Raw genomic sequence first — 17,593 nt, 5'->3', positions numbered from 1 at the left:
AATTGTGAACCCTCTACCCTTTGTTTCTTTTCAAGATTGTTTTGGCTTTGGGGGGGGCGGTCCCTTGTAATTCCATATGAATTTTGAGATCATTGTGTCCATTTCTGTAAAAAAGGCATTTGGAACTTTGATAGGTATTGTGTTGAGTCTGTTCATCAGTTTGGGGAGTATTGCCATCTTAACATATCAAGTCTTTCAGTGGTCACAGGATGTCTTTAAACTTATTTATGTTGTCTTTAATTTCTTTTATTGATATTTTGTAGTTTTAAGTTTGCAAGTCTTGCACTTTGAATTTATTTTTAAATATTCTTCTTGATGCTTTTGTAAGTGGAATTGTTTTCGTTTTATTATCAGATTAATCATTTCTTGTATACAGATATACTACTGATTTTTAAATATTGATCTTATGTTTTGCAACTTTGTTAAACTTCTTTATTAGCTTTAATAGTGTTTTAGTAGATTCTTTAATATTTTCTATATATAAGATTATGCCATCTGCAAATAGAGATAGTTATACTTTTTCCTTTCCGATATATTTTTTTTCTTAATTGCCCTTCCCTGATTGTCTAGTGCAATGATGAATAGAAGTGGTGGGAGCGGACATCCTTATCTTGTTTTTTATCTTAGGGGAAAGACTTTCATTTTTCCCCAGTATGATGTGGGTTTTTTATAGATGCCTCTTACCAGGTTTAGGACATTCCCTTCTATTCCTAGTTTATTGAGTATATATTATCATGAAAAGGTGTTGGATTTTGTCAAATGCTTTTTCTGTATTTATTGAGATGAGCATGTGGTTTTTGTTCTTTATTAATATGGTACATTATATTGATTGATTTTTGTATGTTGAACCTACCTTGCATCCCTGGGATAAGAATGGTTGTGTTTTTAAATAGCCTTGTATTTTTCACCTGGGTAAACTTGTTCTACCAACGTTATCATGGAGGCCATAGGATTGAACCTGAGAGAACATATCCTTTGGATAATGGAGGCTTTATTTTTTAGTTCTAGGGTGTAATAGAAATAAGAACTACTCAAAGGCTTTTATTGTAATGCTTTGTACAACATAGACATAATTTTGACCTTTATTAAAACATTTCTTTGGAATTTTAGGTAACTTAGTGAATAATTTGAGGGTTTGTTTATCCGTGTCATTTTCTATTGATAGTATGCCATATTAATATTCTCAGAGTCTGGCAAGCTCTAGTTCAGAATGTCCTGACTTCTGTTTTGACTGAGCACACATTTTAAACTTGAGAACTGATAGTTAACAAGTTAATATGGAATGGTCAGATCTCTATTGTGACAAATGTTGTTCTTAGTGGTGTCTCAGGAGACATTATAGCAGGAACTTGTCAGAGTAATAAATACCTGGACAAGAATGTAGAAAGAGACAAAGGATTTGAAAAAGAGAATGCTTGATCAAAGTTTTGATGCACAGTCAATATTTTCTTCTCCTTAAAACTGCTTATATTTGACATGAATTAACTTGCATTGCCTTCTTACCTGTGGGAATGGCCATTTGGATAGATGCCCAGGTACCTGTCAGCTCTAGCTGAGAAGTTGAAATAACCACTTGAAGAAGTTGTTAAATCATACTTGGATGAAGTAGCGTTTTGTGCTTTTCCTTCTCTCTGCCACACCGGTATGTACACAGTAATCAGAAAGAAAATAGCTTCAAGCTTCAGACGTGTATTTTGTCCTTTATCTGTTTTATCTTCCTGTAATTGCCAGATCTCCTTACTTTTTTCTCCTAACACTTTTTCCTAGAGAAGTTTTCCAGATGAGAAATCCAAATTTCTGAGGAAAATTTTATTAAATTTGATGAGATTTCCTCAAATATCTTTGATTTAATCCTCATGTATTTGAATTATACTGGTTTCATAATATTCTACCCAGATCATATATAATTTAGCTAGCTTTTTATTATTAATTATTTGATTTTTCTTAACTTTGTTATTGTTAATAAGTAATACAAGGGGTAGTGGTTGTTTTTTTTTGTTTTGTTTTTTAAATTAAGGCTAGTGTGTCTGCTTTAGTTACTTAAAAATACTTGGTTCTTTCATCACTAAAATGTAGTGTACTATTTGATATAAGACTTCTATCTGGATAGCCGTTGTTATTGTACAACTCAAGGGATACCATTCATATAGATAATGTGCACTGAGGTCCTAAGGGCAGTCTCACCATTGCTACTGCCTAAGAAGGATTTCCATTGTGGATTTATGGATCCTCTCTGTTTTTTTGAGCAATTTTAGTACAGAAAGGTCTGTCAAGTTTTTATATATGCCTGCCAGATATAAAAAGAAGGTGATTAGTGGGGGAAAAAGAGGGACATCCATAATACTTTCAACAATAAAGATAAGTAAAAAAAAAAAAGAAATATTTGAGCCATTTCCATAATTGTCTACAAAGAAGATTTTGACTGGCAGTAACCTTTGGTCTCACCAGCTTTTGCTTCATAATATCCAGTTATTTTAATGTAAGAGGTCTCTAGATCCATTATCTGTCCTATGAAGGAACTTATTTTCCCTCCCAGCAATTAATAAAGTCTGCTGGAGCAGTGCACTATGAATGTATTTTCCTAAAGGTTATATCTACATTTCCTATATAGTTCAATTTGAACAGTTTTTTGGATAAAATATAGCAGTACACTGATGAAGTTTATTATTTTTAAAATTTAAAAAATTTTTGTTGTTGAAAGTATTACTTTTTGTTGTTGTTAATCTTCACCTGGGGATATTTTTTCCATTGATTTTTAGAGACAGTGGAAGGGACAGAGGGAGGAGGGGAGAGGGAGGGAGGGAAAAAGAGAGAGAGAAACATTGGTGTGAGAGATACACATTGATCTGTTGCCTCCCACACGTGCCCTGACTGAGGATCAAACCCAGAACCTAAGTATGTGCCTTGAGCAGGGGTCAGACCCATGACCTTACAGTTAATGGGAAGATGCTCCAACCAACTGAACCACACTGGCCATGGCACAGAGTTTATTCTTGTGTTATTTATTAATTATTGTATTTTCCATTCTAACAATTGTAAACCTACTTTTTGCCCCACCCTGTAAATAGTCTGGGCAAAACCTGCTCATTTTGGTAAATTATAGTTGTGCCTTGTTTGTAGATTTCCCTGAAGTGTAGAGTGGTAGACAAACAATTGCTTAGACATTAGGGGACTTAAGGATTTTTTCCTTTTTAGATTCTATTAATTACTGTAATCAGTGCCAGCTGATTAGTCCATCCACACTATACTTCTACCACTGATACTGAAAGGTATTATTAACCAAGACAATAAAAGGTCAGAGCCTTTCTGAATAACTTGCTTCACACAAAAAATTTGACGCTGATGGCTGCTTAGAACAACTGTGGAGGCGTCATCAAAAAATTATTTCCCTTAAATGATGTTTAAAGTAGCCAGGTGATTGTAAGAAGTGTTTGGGGATTTCTTGTCCTTAGAACTGTGTCCTAGAGGAAGTCTTCTGCCTTCAGGGATTAGGGCCTCAAAGGCAAAGGAATCCTCCCACTTGACCAAGAGGAATAAATCACCCACAGTGAAATGTGATAGCTTTTGACAACTGGCAGTGCTGATAAAAACCAAAACAAAAGATTTCAAGAAATCTGTGCTAGTGTGGAATTGGTATGCAGGTTTGATTAAATCACATGTAGCATGCATTCAGCATTAGTCTTCCTCTGGTTTCATTGGTTTTTCTCTCTTTGTAAAATAAAAATTGTATGAGGAGAAGAAAGACTCTAGTATAATAATGTTATTTCTATTTTCTTTTCAACCCATTTAACAACTATACTATGATTAGGAAGGACATTTTAAGGAAAATGTCTTCTTTCTCTAAATGGTTATTTTAAAAATATTTCCTTCTTGAATTCTTTATTGTTATTTCTTCTCTATGATAATAAGCTGTATGTATAAACCTGATTGATCCTTCCCCTCATTTCTCATCAAGGGCACAGAATACATAGAATAAACACCAATTCCTTTGATCTCTACAAAACTTTTTTCATGTAGAAATTGAATACATGCTAGTAGGTACTTAATGATTTCTTTCTAGATCAGATGGGGTATGCATAAAGTAGAAAAAAGCCTAGAGAATGATAAAATATATCATTTTAGGCAATAATCATTTTATTAATTTTCAATATTTTTAAAAATAAGTTAAGGAAAAGAAGAAAAGCTTTTTGGCTGTTTCATTGTCAAGTGCTCTTTAGTCCATTATATAAATAATCTCGCTTACTTCTACCCCTTGAAAGTCAGGCTGTGCAGACTATTTTAATAATATCATGATGCTGCAATCCTGGTATTAGGTGTCTTTGGCTCTGTCCGCCACTTCGGTGTATTGTGTTTAGATATATGTTCCTCCCATGGAAGATGTACTTTTGCATTTGTAGTGATTTGGTACCTCCACCCTTTATTCTTTGCTTTAGAAGGGATAACATTTTAATATAAGTGACCATAATAATAAGGTCCTGTGTTTATTAATAAATGATCTTTAATAATAAGGAATAGTTTATGGAAAGATGCTTGAGTCACCTCTGTGTGATTGACTTTTTCCGTTTTTTCATCATAAAACATTATTTATAGTGATTAAGAGTAGGATTCTGTAGCTGGATTGGCTAGTAATTTTCTCATAGTTCTGTGGTGATGCTTAAATAGTTGATATATAAAGTTCTTACAACAGTGTCTGCCACATAACATACTACTCTCTTTGTTTTTAAGTGTTAGTGGTCCCTGTTATCACCACTACCTCCTCCTCACCACCACTACCATTATTGTTTTTGTCGTACTTGGTATCATGTTGGTATTTTAGGGATTCTGTGGTTTCTGTTTCTACAAAATGGAGAGTTCTGGGTTTGTTTGTTTATTTGTTTCTTGTGTGGATATTCTGAGCATATTTAAAGGAGTATTGTTTCACTTAATATGATTCCAAACAGTTATCTTTATAATTATTATTCAAGTATGTGGAAACAGATTCAGTTTTTCTTTCGACTGTTGTATTCAAAACACTTTGTAAGTCATATATTTCAGATCCTGTGGATAATTAAACTTAGTATAGAATAAGGTCTCCACTATAAATTTTATTGAAATTACATGATAAGTACTGAAACGATATGATATGGGACTCTGAGGGTGAACAGCTTTTACAGCCTCAACATAAGATCAGTGAAAAAGAAGAGCGTAATGGCAGGAATGTTGTGGTAGCAGTCATATGCCAGCTGGTTGGCAACACAGAGACCAGAGACCCTTGATCAGAATAACACAATTTTGAATCACAAGCAAAGCGAAGATTTGTAGCAGGAACTTTCAGTAGGGCTCAACTGTTATTCATCATGAAGCTGGATAAAGAAAAATCTTTTTTGTACACGCCTTTCCTCCCTCACATCACGCACAGCATCTTTTGGGTTTGTTCCATGCTTATGCAGCTAGCTTGCACACACATGTCTATTTCAGGTCTTCCTCACTGACGGCAACTTGCCAAAAGGAGGTATTTTTAGTGTCCACTGTCCTTTCTTCATTGTGTCAGTGCCTTTCACTATGGAGTGTTTATTCCTCCTCTTTAAAAGTAAGTAGGAGTCCAAGCATAGACATCATTTTCCTCCCCTCCAGCCCAACAACATTCAGTTCGTTTAGGCACCTGTATAATTATTTCTTTGTTAAAGAATAAAAATCCAAGCCTTACAGTATTTATGGCACCCTGTTCTAAATTTACCAAATCTTTTAGCTTTACTTATTTGTTCTGCGTGTGGAATTCTTGTTGACTCTAGACAGGGACTTACTTTTTCTTGCTTTGGAATGAAGCAGGCCCTTAAAGAGCTTACACTAAATTGATTAATATAGGAAATTATCTGAAGCTTGGATCTAGGGTTCTTTTATAGTTCCTTTCTTGGCAGAAATTTATGTGTATGCCTAAGTACAGTTATAAAAGTCCAAGTTTATGTATTATTCATTTACTGACTAACCAGTATTTATTATAGACCTGATATGTGCCAGATATGAAAATAGAAAACTGGAGTGAATGGGCAGGATGCAGTCTACTTGTGGAGACATGTACAAAACAAATAGTTACAATAAGGTTAGGAATTTGTATTATAATGTATAGATGGATGTAAGAGTGGAAGTAAATGTAGTAAATAAATAGATGAAAGAATGGAGATGTGTGTGCGTGCGTGGACAGTGATTATTCTTAGGGGGATAAGAGCAAGAAAGTCTTCCCAAAGGAGATAGCTTTTTTGTTGCTTTTTGAAAGCTCTGTAGAATGAACCAGCTAGTTCTAGTATTAGCTCAAGAGAAGAATATGATTACATTCTCCTGCTTCATTTTTCCCCATGGAACTTAGGGTCATGCTACATACTGTGTTCATTTAATTAACTGTTCACTGTCTACCATATTAGGATGTAAGCTCTCTGAGGGTAGGGATTTTTGTTTATGATTATTTTTGTATCTTCACCTAGAAAAATGCTTGATGCATAGCAGGAGCTCAAATATATGTTGAATGAATGAATGAATGAAGTTTGTGAGTTCTAGAATAATTGCCTTATTATTTTTTCTTTAGTTTATTAAGAATGTATCTCTACAATTCCTTCATATTTTTGCTTCGTACTTTTCATTACGCGTATTTGAAACTTCCTAATGATAGCATGCTATTTCCACAATGTTTCTCAAACCCATCCCCTTTTCCATCTTTGTTAGCTCATTTTATCTCCAAAATCTTTTACCTGAATTGATAGTCTCCTAATTATTTTCTGTGTTTCTATGCGAGTCCCCTTAAATTTCTTCTTTATAGCTAGCAGCATTATCTATATAAAATCACTGGATCATTTCTTTGCTTAAAAATTCCTAATCCATCTGTCTAGAATAGAAGTTTTACAAAACCCTTCCATAGCTTGGATTCAGCTACATACTTTGTGTCACTAGAGTCTGGCATGAGTAAGTGAATGCATAAAAATGCGTATGAAAGAAGGAATAACTATAGTAAGAAATTTCACTGAAAATGATTGCTGTTTAGATAAAAGATGATATAAAAATCTAACTTAACACTAGCATTTAAGGACAGTTTTTCCTTGGTAATACAATATACAGATGATGTATTATAGAATTGTATACCTGAAACTTATATAATTTTATTAACCAATGTCACTCCAATAAATTCAATTAAAATTATTATAGAAAAAACATAGTTTCCTTTATACAGCTGCTCTGTTTTCCTTACTGTCTAGCCATTCCACTCTCTGCCCTCCCTCTTTTCTTTGTGAAGGCATCCATCTTGGCATTTATACTGTCATTTTGGAAGTAATCCAGTTTCTCATGACTTTCCTCTTTGTAATTCCTCTCTCCATTCCCATCTCTATATGTTGGGTCTTTTCTCCCTAGCTATTTTTTTTATTTCTTTAGAGATTCATGTATATGCATGCATGCATCTTTTCTCTGTTCTGGTGATAAATTCTGGGTTTAAAATTTTGCTTGCAGTTTTGAAACCTTTAGGATTAAATTATTTTTTATAGGCAACACACTCACAGACACTCCTGATCTACCTTTTTCCAACTTAAAATTATTCTTATTGTGACTATTTGTACTTATTTTAATTTCTTTTTTTCCTTCTTAAATGTATATGCACACTCAGATTGAAAATCTTCAAGAGCAACTTAGAGATAAGGAAAAGCAGATGAGCAGCTTGAAAGAACGAGTCAGATCCTTGCAGGCTGATACCACCAACACCGACACTGCCTTGACAACTTTGGAGGAGGCCCTGGCAGAGAAGGTGAGTGATTGGTCCAGACTGTTCACAGACACATTTCTTCTGCTTTCTCATTAATCTAATATTTTTTCTAGTGATGAGACTTGAATATAGACTACTGAAGAAATCCCTTTTGGGCAAAAGGGAAAAGAGCTCCCTGTACTATTGCGTATCTGTTCCTAGGCAAGATGGATTCTCACTAGAGGGCAGTGACTGAAGTTCTAGGATTAGCCATACACCCCCCCATTTACGATCTTGTGAAGAAAAAGAAAAGTTATTTTTATTTATATGGTCAACTAGAATTTGGGGAGGTGGGAATAGTATCAGACACTGACCATCAGGAAGCAATATATAATTAGTTCTCCTTTACTATGCATTGGTACCTAATATATTTGTGGGTTTCAATTATTAATACAATGAATGATGCACTTGCTGTTTTTCTAGTCTTGGCCTTGCTACTTCATTTTGCCTTTATGAGCAAACCGAGGTTTGCAGTAATGGTTGACTAAATGAGAAAGTAGCCCAGCATAACAAGTGGTAATGAAGGACGTTTAAGGAGTCTTAGTGGGACATTTTAACTGGATATTTTTAAAGGAATAGGGTTACTGTTCTTAAGTCTCTTAGACTTACAATATTTCAGGGTGCCTGCCAGGAACCAAGGCTTGATTTCTGAATATATTAATAAATAATACCCAGAAATGTACTTAAATTACTTAACTTTCAAACTTCCTGAGTGTTGACAAAAAGCTGTAATGGTTTCCCTTTTCTTTACCCTTTTTATGTTTGTTTTTTTAAAAAAAGTTTTTATTTATTTTAGAGAAAGGGAGGGAGAGGGATAGAGAGATAGAAACATTGATTCGCTGCCTCCTGCACACCCCCTGGGCTTGTGCCCTGATGGAGAATTGAACCAGTGACCTCTTGGTTCATGGGTTGATGCTCAGCCACTGAACCACACCAGCTGGGCTACCCTTTTTATGTTTTAAACTCAGCACATAATCTCCCTAACCTCACTCTTATTTTTTGGTGTGTAAATTGTGAGTTGTTTTCATTGCCTTATAGGCACCATATAAATTACATAAAAGAACAAATATTTGTTACTTATTGTCAAATAAGTGGAGTGTGTATGTGTGTGTGTGTGTGTGTGTTTGTTTGGTTATTTGGGAATTGAATAAATGGGATTATTCCAAAAGAATATATACTTTGGGGATATCTAATACTAGTTGAGATTATGTGAAAAGAAACCTAAGGGAATCAAAAGAACAAAGCCAGATCTTTGTTAAAGCACGATAGATAGGAAGGATGAATTCTTCCCAAAGTAAATTTTGACAATTTATCATGTATTTAGAGTGGGGGATGGAAGTGTGAAATTTTATCAGCTAAAAGTTGAATTATAGTCATATGATACAAGTATGAAAGGAATTTTCTCATGTATCGATGTGCCCTCTTACCAGGAGCGGACCATCGAACGCTTAAAGGAGCAGCGGGACAGAGATGAGCGAGAGAAGCAAGAGGAAATTGATAACTACAAGAAAGATCTTAAAGACTTGAAAGAAAAAGTCAGCCTACTGCAAAGCGACCTCTCAGAGAAAGAGGTTAAGATCACCATAATAGAATTATTTGGTTTGCTTAGTTACTGCATTGTGTGTGTGTATATGTCGGGGTGTTAACAATACATATAAAAAGTATTTGATGGACAATTTTCTTATTATTCTTATAGCAGGCCTTTTGGAAGACCTTACAGTGTATTTAAGGAAGCTTTGAAGAGACATAGTAGATGGATCCTTTAATTCCTATGTCTTACCTCTTTCAGTGTGTTATGAGTTAATTTCTTACTTGTTAGTGACAGTTTTAAAGATCCTAAAATAACTGAAGCCCAGTTATATTTGGAGAAGTATTGTGCTAATGATAAGAAAGGTGATGGGTGAAAGGAATATGCAAAAGGAGAACAATTTATTTATAACAGCTTTTACCATTGGCAGAGATATCTTAAATGTTAACCAGTTAGGTGACTTTAATGTACTCTGATCTTGCTTTTGGGGAATCCTGTTAATGTGACATAAATGGCTAATATTGCCCTGTGATCGGATGATAGCTCATGAGGTTTAAGGACATCTTTCATTAGAAAGATATTTTTTTCCTAATATCTTTAAGAAAGTTTATGGAAATTTAAGTTCCATAAGTATAGTGACATATCTTCTTTAGAAAAGAACTTTTCTTCTAAAAGAGGAGCATACTTTATATTTAAGTCAGTGTAGCTACTGAAGTTGACTATGTACATTCACAAAGCTTGATCTACTTCCATTTATTTTGTGGGAATGGATATGTATTGGTAGAACTCATTAAACCATTATTCAATTTGTAGTTCTTGGGAGTTCATCTTATTCTAGTTAAAACTTGCGTGCTAAAGTGAATATTGTTTTATATTTCATGTTCTTGAAATAGAAGTATGTCACTTTATGATAATGGAAAGAAACTACTAGCCACCAAGAATATAAATTTAAAAATTTAAATCTACATTTGGTTTATAGTTAGTATTTATTCTAGATGTGTATTACTCTTTTTAGGCTTCACTCTTGGATCTGAAAGAGCATGCTTCTTCCCTGGCTTCCTCAGGACTGAAGAAGGACTCACGGCTGAAGACACTAGAGATTGCTTTGGAGCAGAAGAAGGAGGAATGTCTGAAAATGGAATCACAGTTGAAAAAGGTTAAAGAAAAATTTTGCATTTCCTTACTTTGCTTTAAATAAGAACATACCAGAAAACTCTACATGTAATGTGCATATGTCATAACTTACCAGTGGAGTGATAATCCCCTAAAGTTCAAAATATCATTTATACCTTGATTATCTTAGAATTTTTATCCTATTTTATTTTACTCCTGAGAATCCCCAAACTCTCAGAAAATTGGCAATTCAGAGAAAGATTAAAATATGAAGCTCCCTTATGGATGAAATACAAGGCCACAATGTAGTAACTCAATTATCTGGTAGTTTTCTTCTGTTAGCATCAGGCTTCCTACAGGGAGGTAATTTAACAGTGACAGTGACTCACATTGGTGAATTTAGGATATGGTGTACATATTTACTATTCATTTCTTTGATTTATGCCTCTAATATTTTATGGCAGTTTTATAGTTTTCGAAGTGCTTTCCTACTTGTTATCTCTGACCTATCAACTCTATGAGAACTGGAACCGAGACTTTTGAGCAGTTATAGTAGCTGTGTCCAGTTAATATGGTTACTAACGAAAAAGGGGGTACAGGCTACTCTGGAGACTTCAAGTTTTGTTCTCTTTTCATATATTGGGCATTTTCAACATGGTACTCTTATAATGAATCATCATATAGGGTGTACCAAAAAGTAAAATTATATTCGTATGCTAAGGAAAGGAAGAAAATCCAGTATCTTAAAGTTACTTTTGAACAAGTAGGAAAATACTGTTTTTGAGATTAAGGATTCTGGTTATAACCAAGTCAGATTTGATAGATGGGCTTTTCTTCTTCTCACTGAAGAGGTGGAGGTAATTTTTTATTTAATACTCGAATATTGAAGGTACAGCTGTTACGTGTATTTAGGGTTAATAAAACTGAGTGGTAACTATCAAGAATAATGTTTCATTATCATTCCAAACTTCCCTGTTTATGACAACCCCACATTTTCTTTTTTTTTATTTTTAATCTCCTTTTATCATGATGCTTCTACAGGTGGTCATTTATATGATCTCTGATATTTTAGGCTTAATATTTAGGTTCATGAAAAAAATAAAGTTATTTTTGGGTAGAAGGGTTGATGGCTTTCCCCAACTTTGCTCATTTTGCATTTCATATTTTCCCTTGATTCATTCTGGATGATTGTTCCTCTTTATTTTAGTTAATTACTGATGCTTTCCTAGTGTACTGCTTCCACAGTGCCCTCCTTCAAGAAGGAGGTTACTGTTGCAGTTACCTATTTGCTTTGTTTGTTCTTTGTCTCTTTTCTCACGTCTTTTCTGCCTTGTCTATTTTAACTGAACATTTTATATTACTTTATTTCTTTCCTCTCTTAGTGTATCAGTTATATTTCTTAAATTAAAAAAAAAAGATTGCTCTAGAGTATACATTTTTGACTCTTTTTTTATCTTTATTGAGATATAACTGACAAACAAAAATTATATATATTCAAGGTGTACATGATGATTTGGTATATGCATGCAGTGTGAAATGATTACCCCAGTAAAGCTAATTAATATATCTATCATCTTATAAAGTTACCTTTTTGTGTGTGGTGAGAACACTTTAAAGAGAGAGATGAACTGACTTATACCATCAGTGAAGCTGTCTGGTCCTGCACTTTTGTTTGTTGGGAGGTTCCTGTTTATTGATTCAGTTTCCTTAATTAGTAAGTGGTCTATTCAGATTTTCTGTTTCTTCATTGTTCAGTTTTGGGAGATTGTATGTCTCCACGAATTTATTCATTTCCTCATGGTTGTCTAATTTGTTGGTGAACAATTTTACTTAGTAGTCTCATCTGATCTTTCATATTTCTGTGTATCACTTGTAACTTCTCTTTTATTTTTGATTCTTCTTATTTGAATACTTTCTCTTTTTTCCTTGACGAGTCTAGCTAAAGGTTCATCTATTTTCTTTATCTTTTAAAAGAACCAGCTCTTAGTTTTATTGATCTTTCCTATTGTCTTCTTAGTTTTTATTTCATGTATTTTCTATCTGATCTTCATTTCCTTCCTTCTACTGACTTTGGGTTTTGTTTTTGTTTTTCAAGTTCCTTGAGGTGTAAAGGTAGATTTGGTCTGTGTAATACTTAAGCAGAGAAAAACTTTAGAAATTGAAGACTAGCTGTTGGATGTTTGATAATATCTTATTGAAATTGATGTATAGATAGTTCGTTGGGACATGGTTTGCCCACTGCACTGTATGCATATTTGATAGAATTTGAACACTTTTCTTTGTAGGCACATGAGGCAGCATTGGAGGCCAGAGCTAGCCCAGAGATGAGTGACCGCATACAGCAATTGGAGAGAGAGATTGCCAGGTACAAAGATGAATCTAGCAAGGCCCAGGCAGAAGTTGACCGCCTCTTGGAAATCTTGAAGGAGGTGGAAAATGAGAAGAATGACAAAGATAAGAAGATCGCTGAGTTGGAAAGGTAAGGAAAGGAAAGCTGAACAGTGTTCCACTTTGTTCAAAAAGCTAAAGTATGATTTTAAAAACTTCAGTTATATACTTTTGAGGGCACGCTCTTCAGTATGTCTGCCTCTCTCAATGTAGGTTCATGAGTGCTTGATGTTACTTTATTATGCACTGTTTTCTGAGTCAGTATAAATTCACTGTTGCAGTCTCTAAAAGGCAGCACAGAATGGGAATACGTTGGGAAGCCATGGACTTTATTATTGGTTAGAAAGAAAGTATTCATTAAGAAATTAAATTTTTCTACTGGCTAATCAAGAGAGTATAAAAAGCCACTTGCTTCTTAGTATTTATCTGAGGAGCAAATGAGCATTAAGTTCAAGGAGTTAATATTGTTTCATTGGTTTAGATCTTTTTTGTTGAGCTGATTGTTCCTTTGGGCTATGCATTTTTCGACTTTTACGATTTGTATTGTAGAAAAGCAGGCTATTATACCAGTGCATAGGCCAAATTTAGAAGGAGGAGGACATTTTGAGGACAATTTAGGAGACTTGGATATAATATTTATGGAACTCTAACTTTGAATTCTTTGAAATGTACTGTGTTTGAACAGATCCAGTCAGATAGTTCTCTTGGAATTGTTTTTTCTCTCTCTCACTAGGGTGTATTATACTAAGGATTAAGCATATGCCTCTTGACCTCTTCTTTTACACCTACTATATAGCTAACACAAATTCACAAGTGCTTAGAAACAGTTCTTCCAGTAGAAATTCAGTAATCACCCATATTCTTCTGAACAGTCAGAGAGAGCGACAGTGACAGAATGAAGTCACTAATCTGTTTCGCTCTTTGGAGCCTGATTCTTAGGAATATTTTTATTTTTATTTTCTTGAAGGTTGGGAAGTATTAGACTACTTTCATAAGCTATTTATTAAGTTTTAAATTTTTGGAATAGTGGTAGACCTGATATCTTCCTCTAGAAGTTATTATTTCTCCTATCCTATATCTATAGAAGTTTGATTTTCAAGAAACTAAAATAACAAAGTTCAACCATTACAGTTCTCTTTCACTATCCTGAAAGTGTGAATAATATGGGCTGATTATCCATTCACTTGTTTTCTCTTATCTCGATATTAATTTATATTTTCTGGTTCTATTAAGACAACTGAATAAGTTCTTTATATCAGAATTAACAATTACCTGAATCTCAAGATTAGATTATGTGTGTTTTTATATGTCTTCCCTCATGTTTGCACTGCATCCCCCCCCATACACAATGCACGTGCATGCATGTACACACACACACACACACACACACACACACACACACATCCTTATGTACTTTCATGAATACATGCCTCTCTTTGTTTTTGTGTCGGCCTGAAATCAGCAGCAGTACTGCATAGATTTTAAAATACAGCACTTTTAATAGATTAATGAATTCTCACTGAATATATTTCACTATTTCAGAAAAGGAATTCCTTGATAAAGTTTTAATCTTTGGTCTGATTTGTTGAAATTATTGCTTGCTTGAAAACGTTTCAATTCATTTTTGACCCCATAATGATTTTTGGAGATGGATATAATTTGAGTGAGAGTAAGAAATGTGATTAAATATATATTTGGTATCCAAAGCCCATGATATAGGTTTTATTAGCTATTATATTTCTCACATTTTGACAAAGAGTAATAAATGATATATTTTTTCCATGGAATGTAACATACGGTTGATAAATCACTGGTCACGCAAGGTTGTAATTTTGTTTTAGGATTTCACACACAGTTTCTTGGCTACCAACCAAAAAAAGAAAAGAAACACTTTTAAAAACTCAGTTTTTGCTTATTGTCTTTGTAATTTGTTACTGAGCAACATAAAGATAGGAGTAAACAGTCTAGGACAGTTGGGATTAGATAATGCCTTTTGTTCCCAGATTTAGTACTGAGGGCATGTGTGTAGCATGCTGTGTTTCTCACTACTGGCTTCTTGTGTTGCCATTCCACCACTTCCTCTGTGTGGGTATCTGTGGCCCATAATTTATAATTTGAGTTTCTTCACCCTTTTTTGATTTGTCTTATCATGATCCTATTCCATTTGGATTTTGGTATGTACATGTTTATATGTGTGATCCCTCTTGGCCATGCTGTTCTCAGAAAGCCAGCCTCTCACAGTTTGTACCTTCCACACCAGGTTTTTGTCTCTGCACCATCAGGGGGATTTGTTTGGTACTTCCTGGGAAAGTGAGTGGTAGGTAAGGCTACAGTTCTGTGCTAACTGAATTGCTAATGCTGCTGTTGCTACTGCTGGGGCTTGCTGGGGATTTTGCTTGGTCAGAATTAGAGAACAGCTGGTTATATGTCAAGTTGAATTGTACTTCTTAGGTACATTGTTTGTGGATCAAGTGCATGTTTCTCTGGTAAGATTCTGATATTGTTGGTTATAATTTTCATAGTCTTTGTTTCTAGCCCATCTTTTATGTGGCTGTCCTTATGCTGAATTGCCCTTTAAGTCCACTTAGCTGATGCAACTGTATGCCACACCATAATTCAGGAGGTAGAATTATTTGTAAAGGGTGTTCAGCAACCTTCTAAGTGCAAAAATAAAGGCAAACTGTTAAAATTATTGAACTAAAGAAAATTCTTAGTATTCTTTTAAAATTTCCTAGTACTTCTTATGTAAAAATATCCAATATTAAAAGGTTTAGATTACATTATGAAAAATTCTCAGACCCATTTGTGGTCTTGAGAAAAATGAATAGTCCCCTACATTGCTCTTACAGTAGTTCCTGTCATAGATGAGTTAGTGCTGTACCACTGTCTTGACCTACTGCAGTTTTAGAAAGGATTATATAAGTCCACCTATATATCTGCAAATATAAAATATTTTCCCTAATTAAATCTAAGAAGTACTACTTATAAATTCCATACTGTGGTGTATATCACTTGGATTTCAACTAGAGTGGTAGAACCAGTAGGAGGGATACAAACGTACATACGATATACACCATATATATATATTTATTACAAAGGATTGTAGGATATATGTATGTATATTTATACATATATGTCTATACACACACACACACACACGTATATCTATATAAAAAGATTCATTACAAGTAGTTGTCCTGTATTATTGTCGGGGGCTGGCTAAGCAAGTATGAAATCTCTATGGCAAGCTGTCAGGAAGAGATCACCAGCAGGATAAAACTCCTACAGGCATGAGCCAAAATTGTGGTCCTCAGGCAGAATTTTTTTCTCTCCAGGAGAAGCCTCAGCCCTGCTTTTAGAGCCTTCCAAAGGATTCAGTTATGCCCACTCCGATTATCTGGGATAATCTCTCTTTTACATAAATGGGTTACAGGCTTTAATTATATGTGCAAAATACCATCACAGCAACACCTAGATTAGTGTTTAAGTAACTGGGCCCTGTAGACCAGGGAAATTGACACTTCAAGAAAGTCATCGCCTGGTGGTTCTGAATAGTCTTTATAGATCAATTTCAGGAAAAAAAGCAACAACAATAACAAACAAAAACTTAGAACTTGACAAGTCCTTATATAACTAAATCAATTTGGATTAGCTTCAGGAACCCTGAATGTAATTGAAAATTTCTAAAGTGAGCATATTAGAAGGTTTATTATTTTTTTAAAAGATTCATAATGAATGTGCTTTTCAGAGAGAGGAAGGGAGAGGGAGAGAGATATAGAAACATCAGTGATGGGAGAGAGTCATTGATCAGCTGCCTCTGCTGGGGATCAGCCCGAAATCTAGGCATGCGCTCTGATTGGGACTTGAACTCCGATCTCCTGGGTCATAGGTAGATGCTCAATCGCTGAGCCACACTGGCTGGGCTGGTCTTTTAATTTTTGAGACCAATATTAAATGATAATGGTTTGAGAGTTTGGTTGGAAGGCCAGTAGGTAATTTTGGATCCTAGACTGCTAATTTCATTTCCTAGAACTGTAGTATTAGAGATATGAAATGAAAAGGGAAAGCCAGGATATTGTATTGCTGCTGTGACTATTCTGAGGAAGGCAAGAGAACTGGAGATCAGTTTTGTTATTCATTCATATAGTATATGAACACACACACACACACACACATTCTTATAAGTATAATGAAGGAAAACTTAATTTTTCTGTTTTGTGATGGTTACTGTTATTTTCTTCACTAACCATCTTTTCCAGACATCATCTAGAACTGTTAGTTCTAGGCTTTTCCATCATGATTAAACATAAATTTTGTGGACTAGCAAGAAAACCTAGCCTGTACTTATAATATTGTTTTCAAGGGAACTACATTCTGACTTATAAACAAGTGACTTATAAGTGATTTATGATCTATTCAAAGTATTTGGTTCTACTTCAGTTGATTTTCATTTTTCAAGCAAGAGCATTCCCAGTTTGTTCAGGATTTAGGCTCAAGGTAGTTAGGCCCTGAATTAACTGTCTGAACTGCTTAAAGCAGTAACTTTTAACCTTATTTTAGTAAGAGGAGTCTGTACTTTTGAGGATCAAGATCAATATACTGAACTGTGTTGAACATAAAGAATGTGGTGGTTTTCTTATCATGCCAAGAGTAAGATTAATTCAGGGTATTATTTGCATGCATGTCTGTGTAAGAGAAAGAACTTTCCTGGTGGTTGTTGGAGAAATTAAGGAAGATAATTGCTAGACTTGAACCTCATGGCTCAAGGATATGGCCTCTTTAGTTTTTAACTTGCTTTTTAA

General features: G+C 34.4%; 1 protein-coding gene across 6 annotated transcripts in view; it reads left to right on the top strand.

Moving 5' to 3' along the window:
- ERC1 (ELKS/RAB6-interacting/CAST family member 1) overlaps positions 1–17,593 on the top strand; it is a 426,664-nt gene that overhangs the window by 149,970 nt on the left and 259,101 nt on the right. For all 6 annotated transcript variants that reach the window (XM_081130861.1, XM_081130858.1, XM_081130859.1 and 3 more), the window contains 4 exons: positions 7,628–7,765; positions 9,193–9,333; positions 10,306–10,446; positions 12,689–12,882. In XM_081130861.1, coding sequence (XP_080986987.1) covers positions 7,628–7,765; positions 9,193–9,333; positions 10,306–10,446; positions 12,689–12,882 — 614 coding nt within the window. The remainder of the gene's footprint in view (positions 1–7,627; positions 7,766–9,192; positions 9,334–10,305; positions 10,447–12,688; positions 12,883–17,593) is intronic.

The sequence above is a fragment of the Miniopterus schreibersii genome (genome assembly GCF_964146895.1).
Source record: "Miniopterus schreibersii genome assembly, chromosome: 2".
In the NCBI taxonomy this organism is placed as follows: domain Eukaryota; kingdom Metazoa; phylum Chordata; class Mammalia; order Chiroptera; family Miniopteridae; genus Miniopterus; species Miniopterus schreibersii.
The sequence above is the reverse complement of the archived record's forward strand: the minus strand, read 5'-3'. Positions and strand labels throughout refer to the sequence as shown.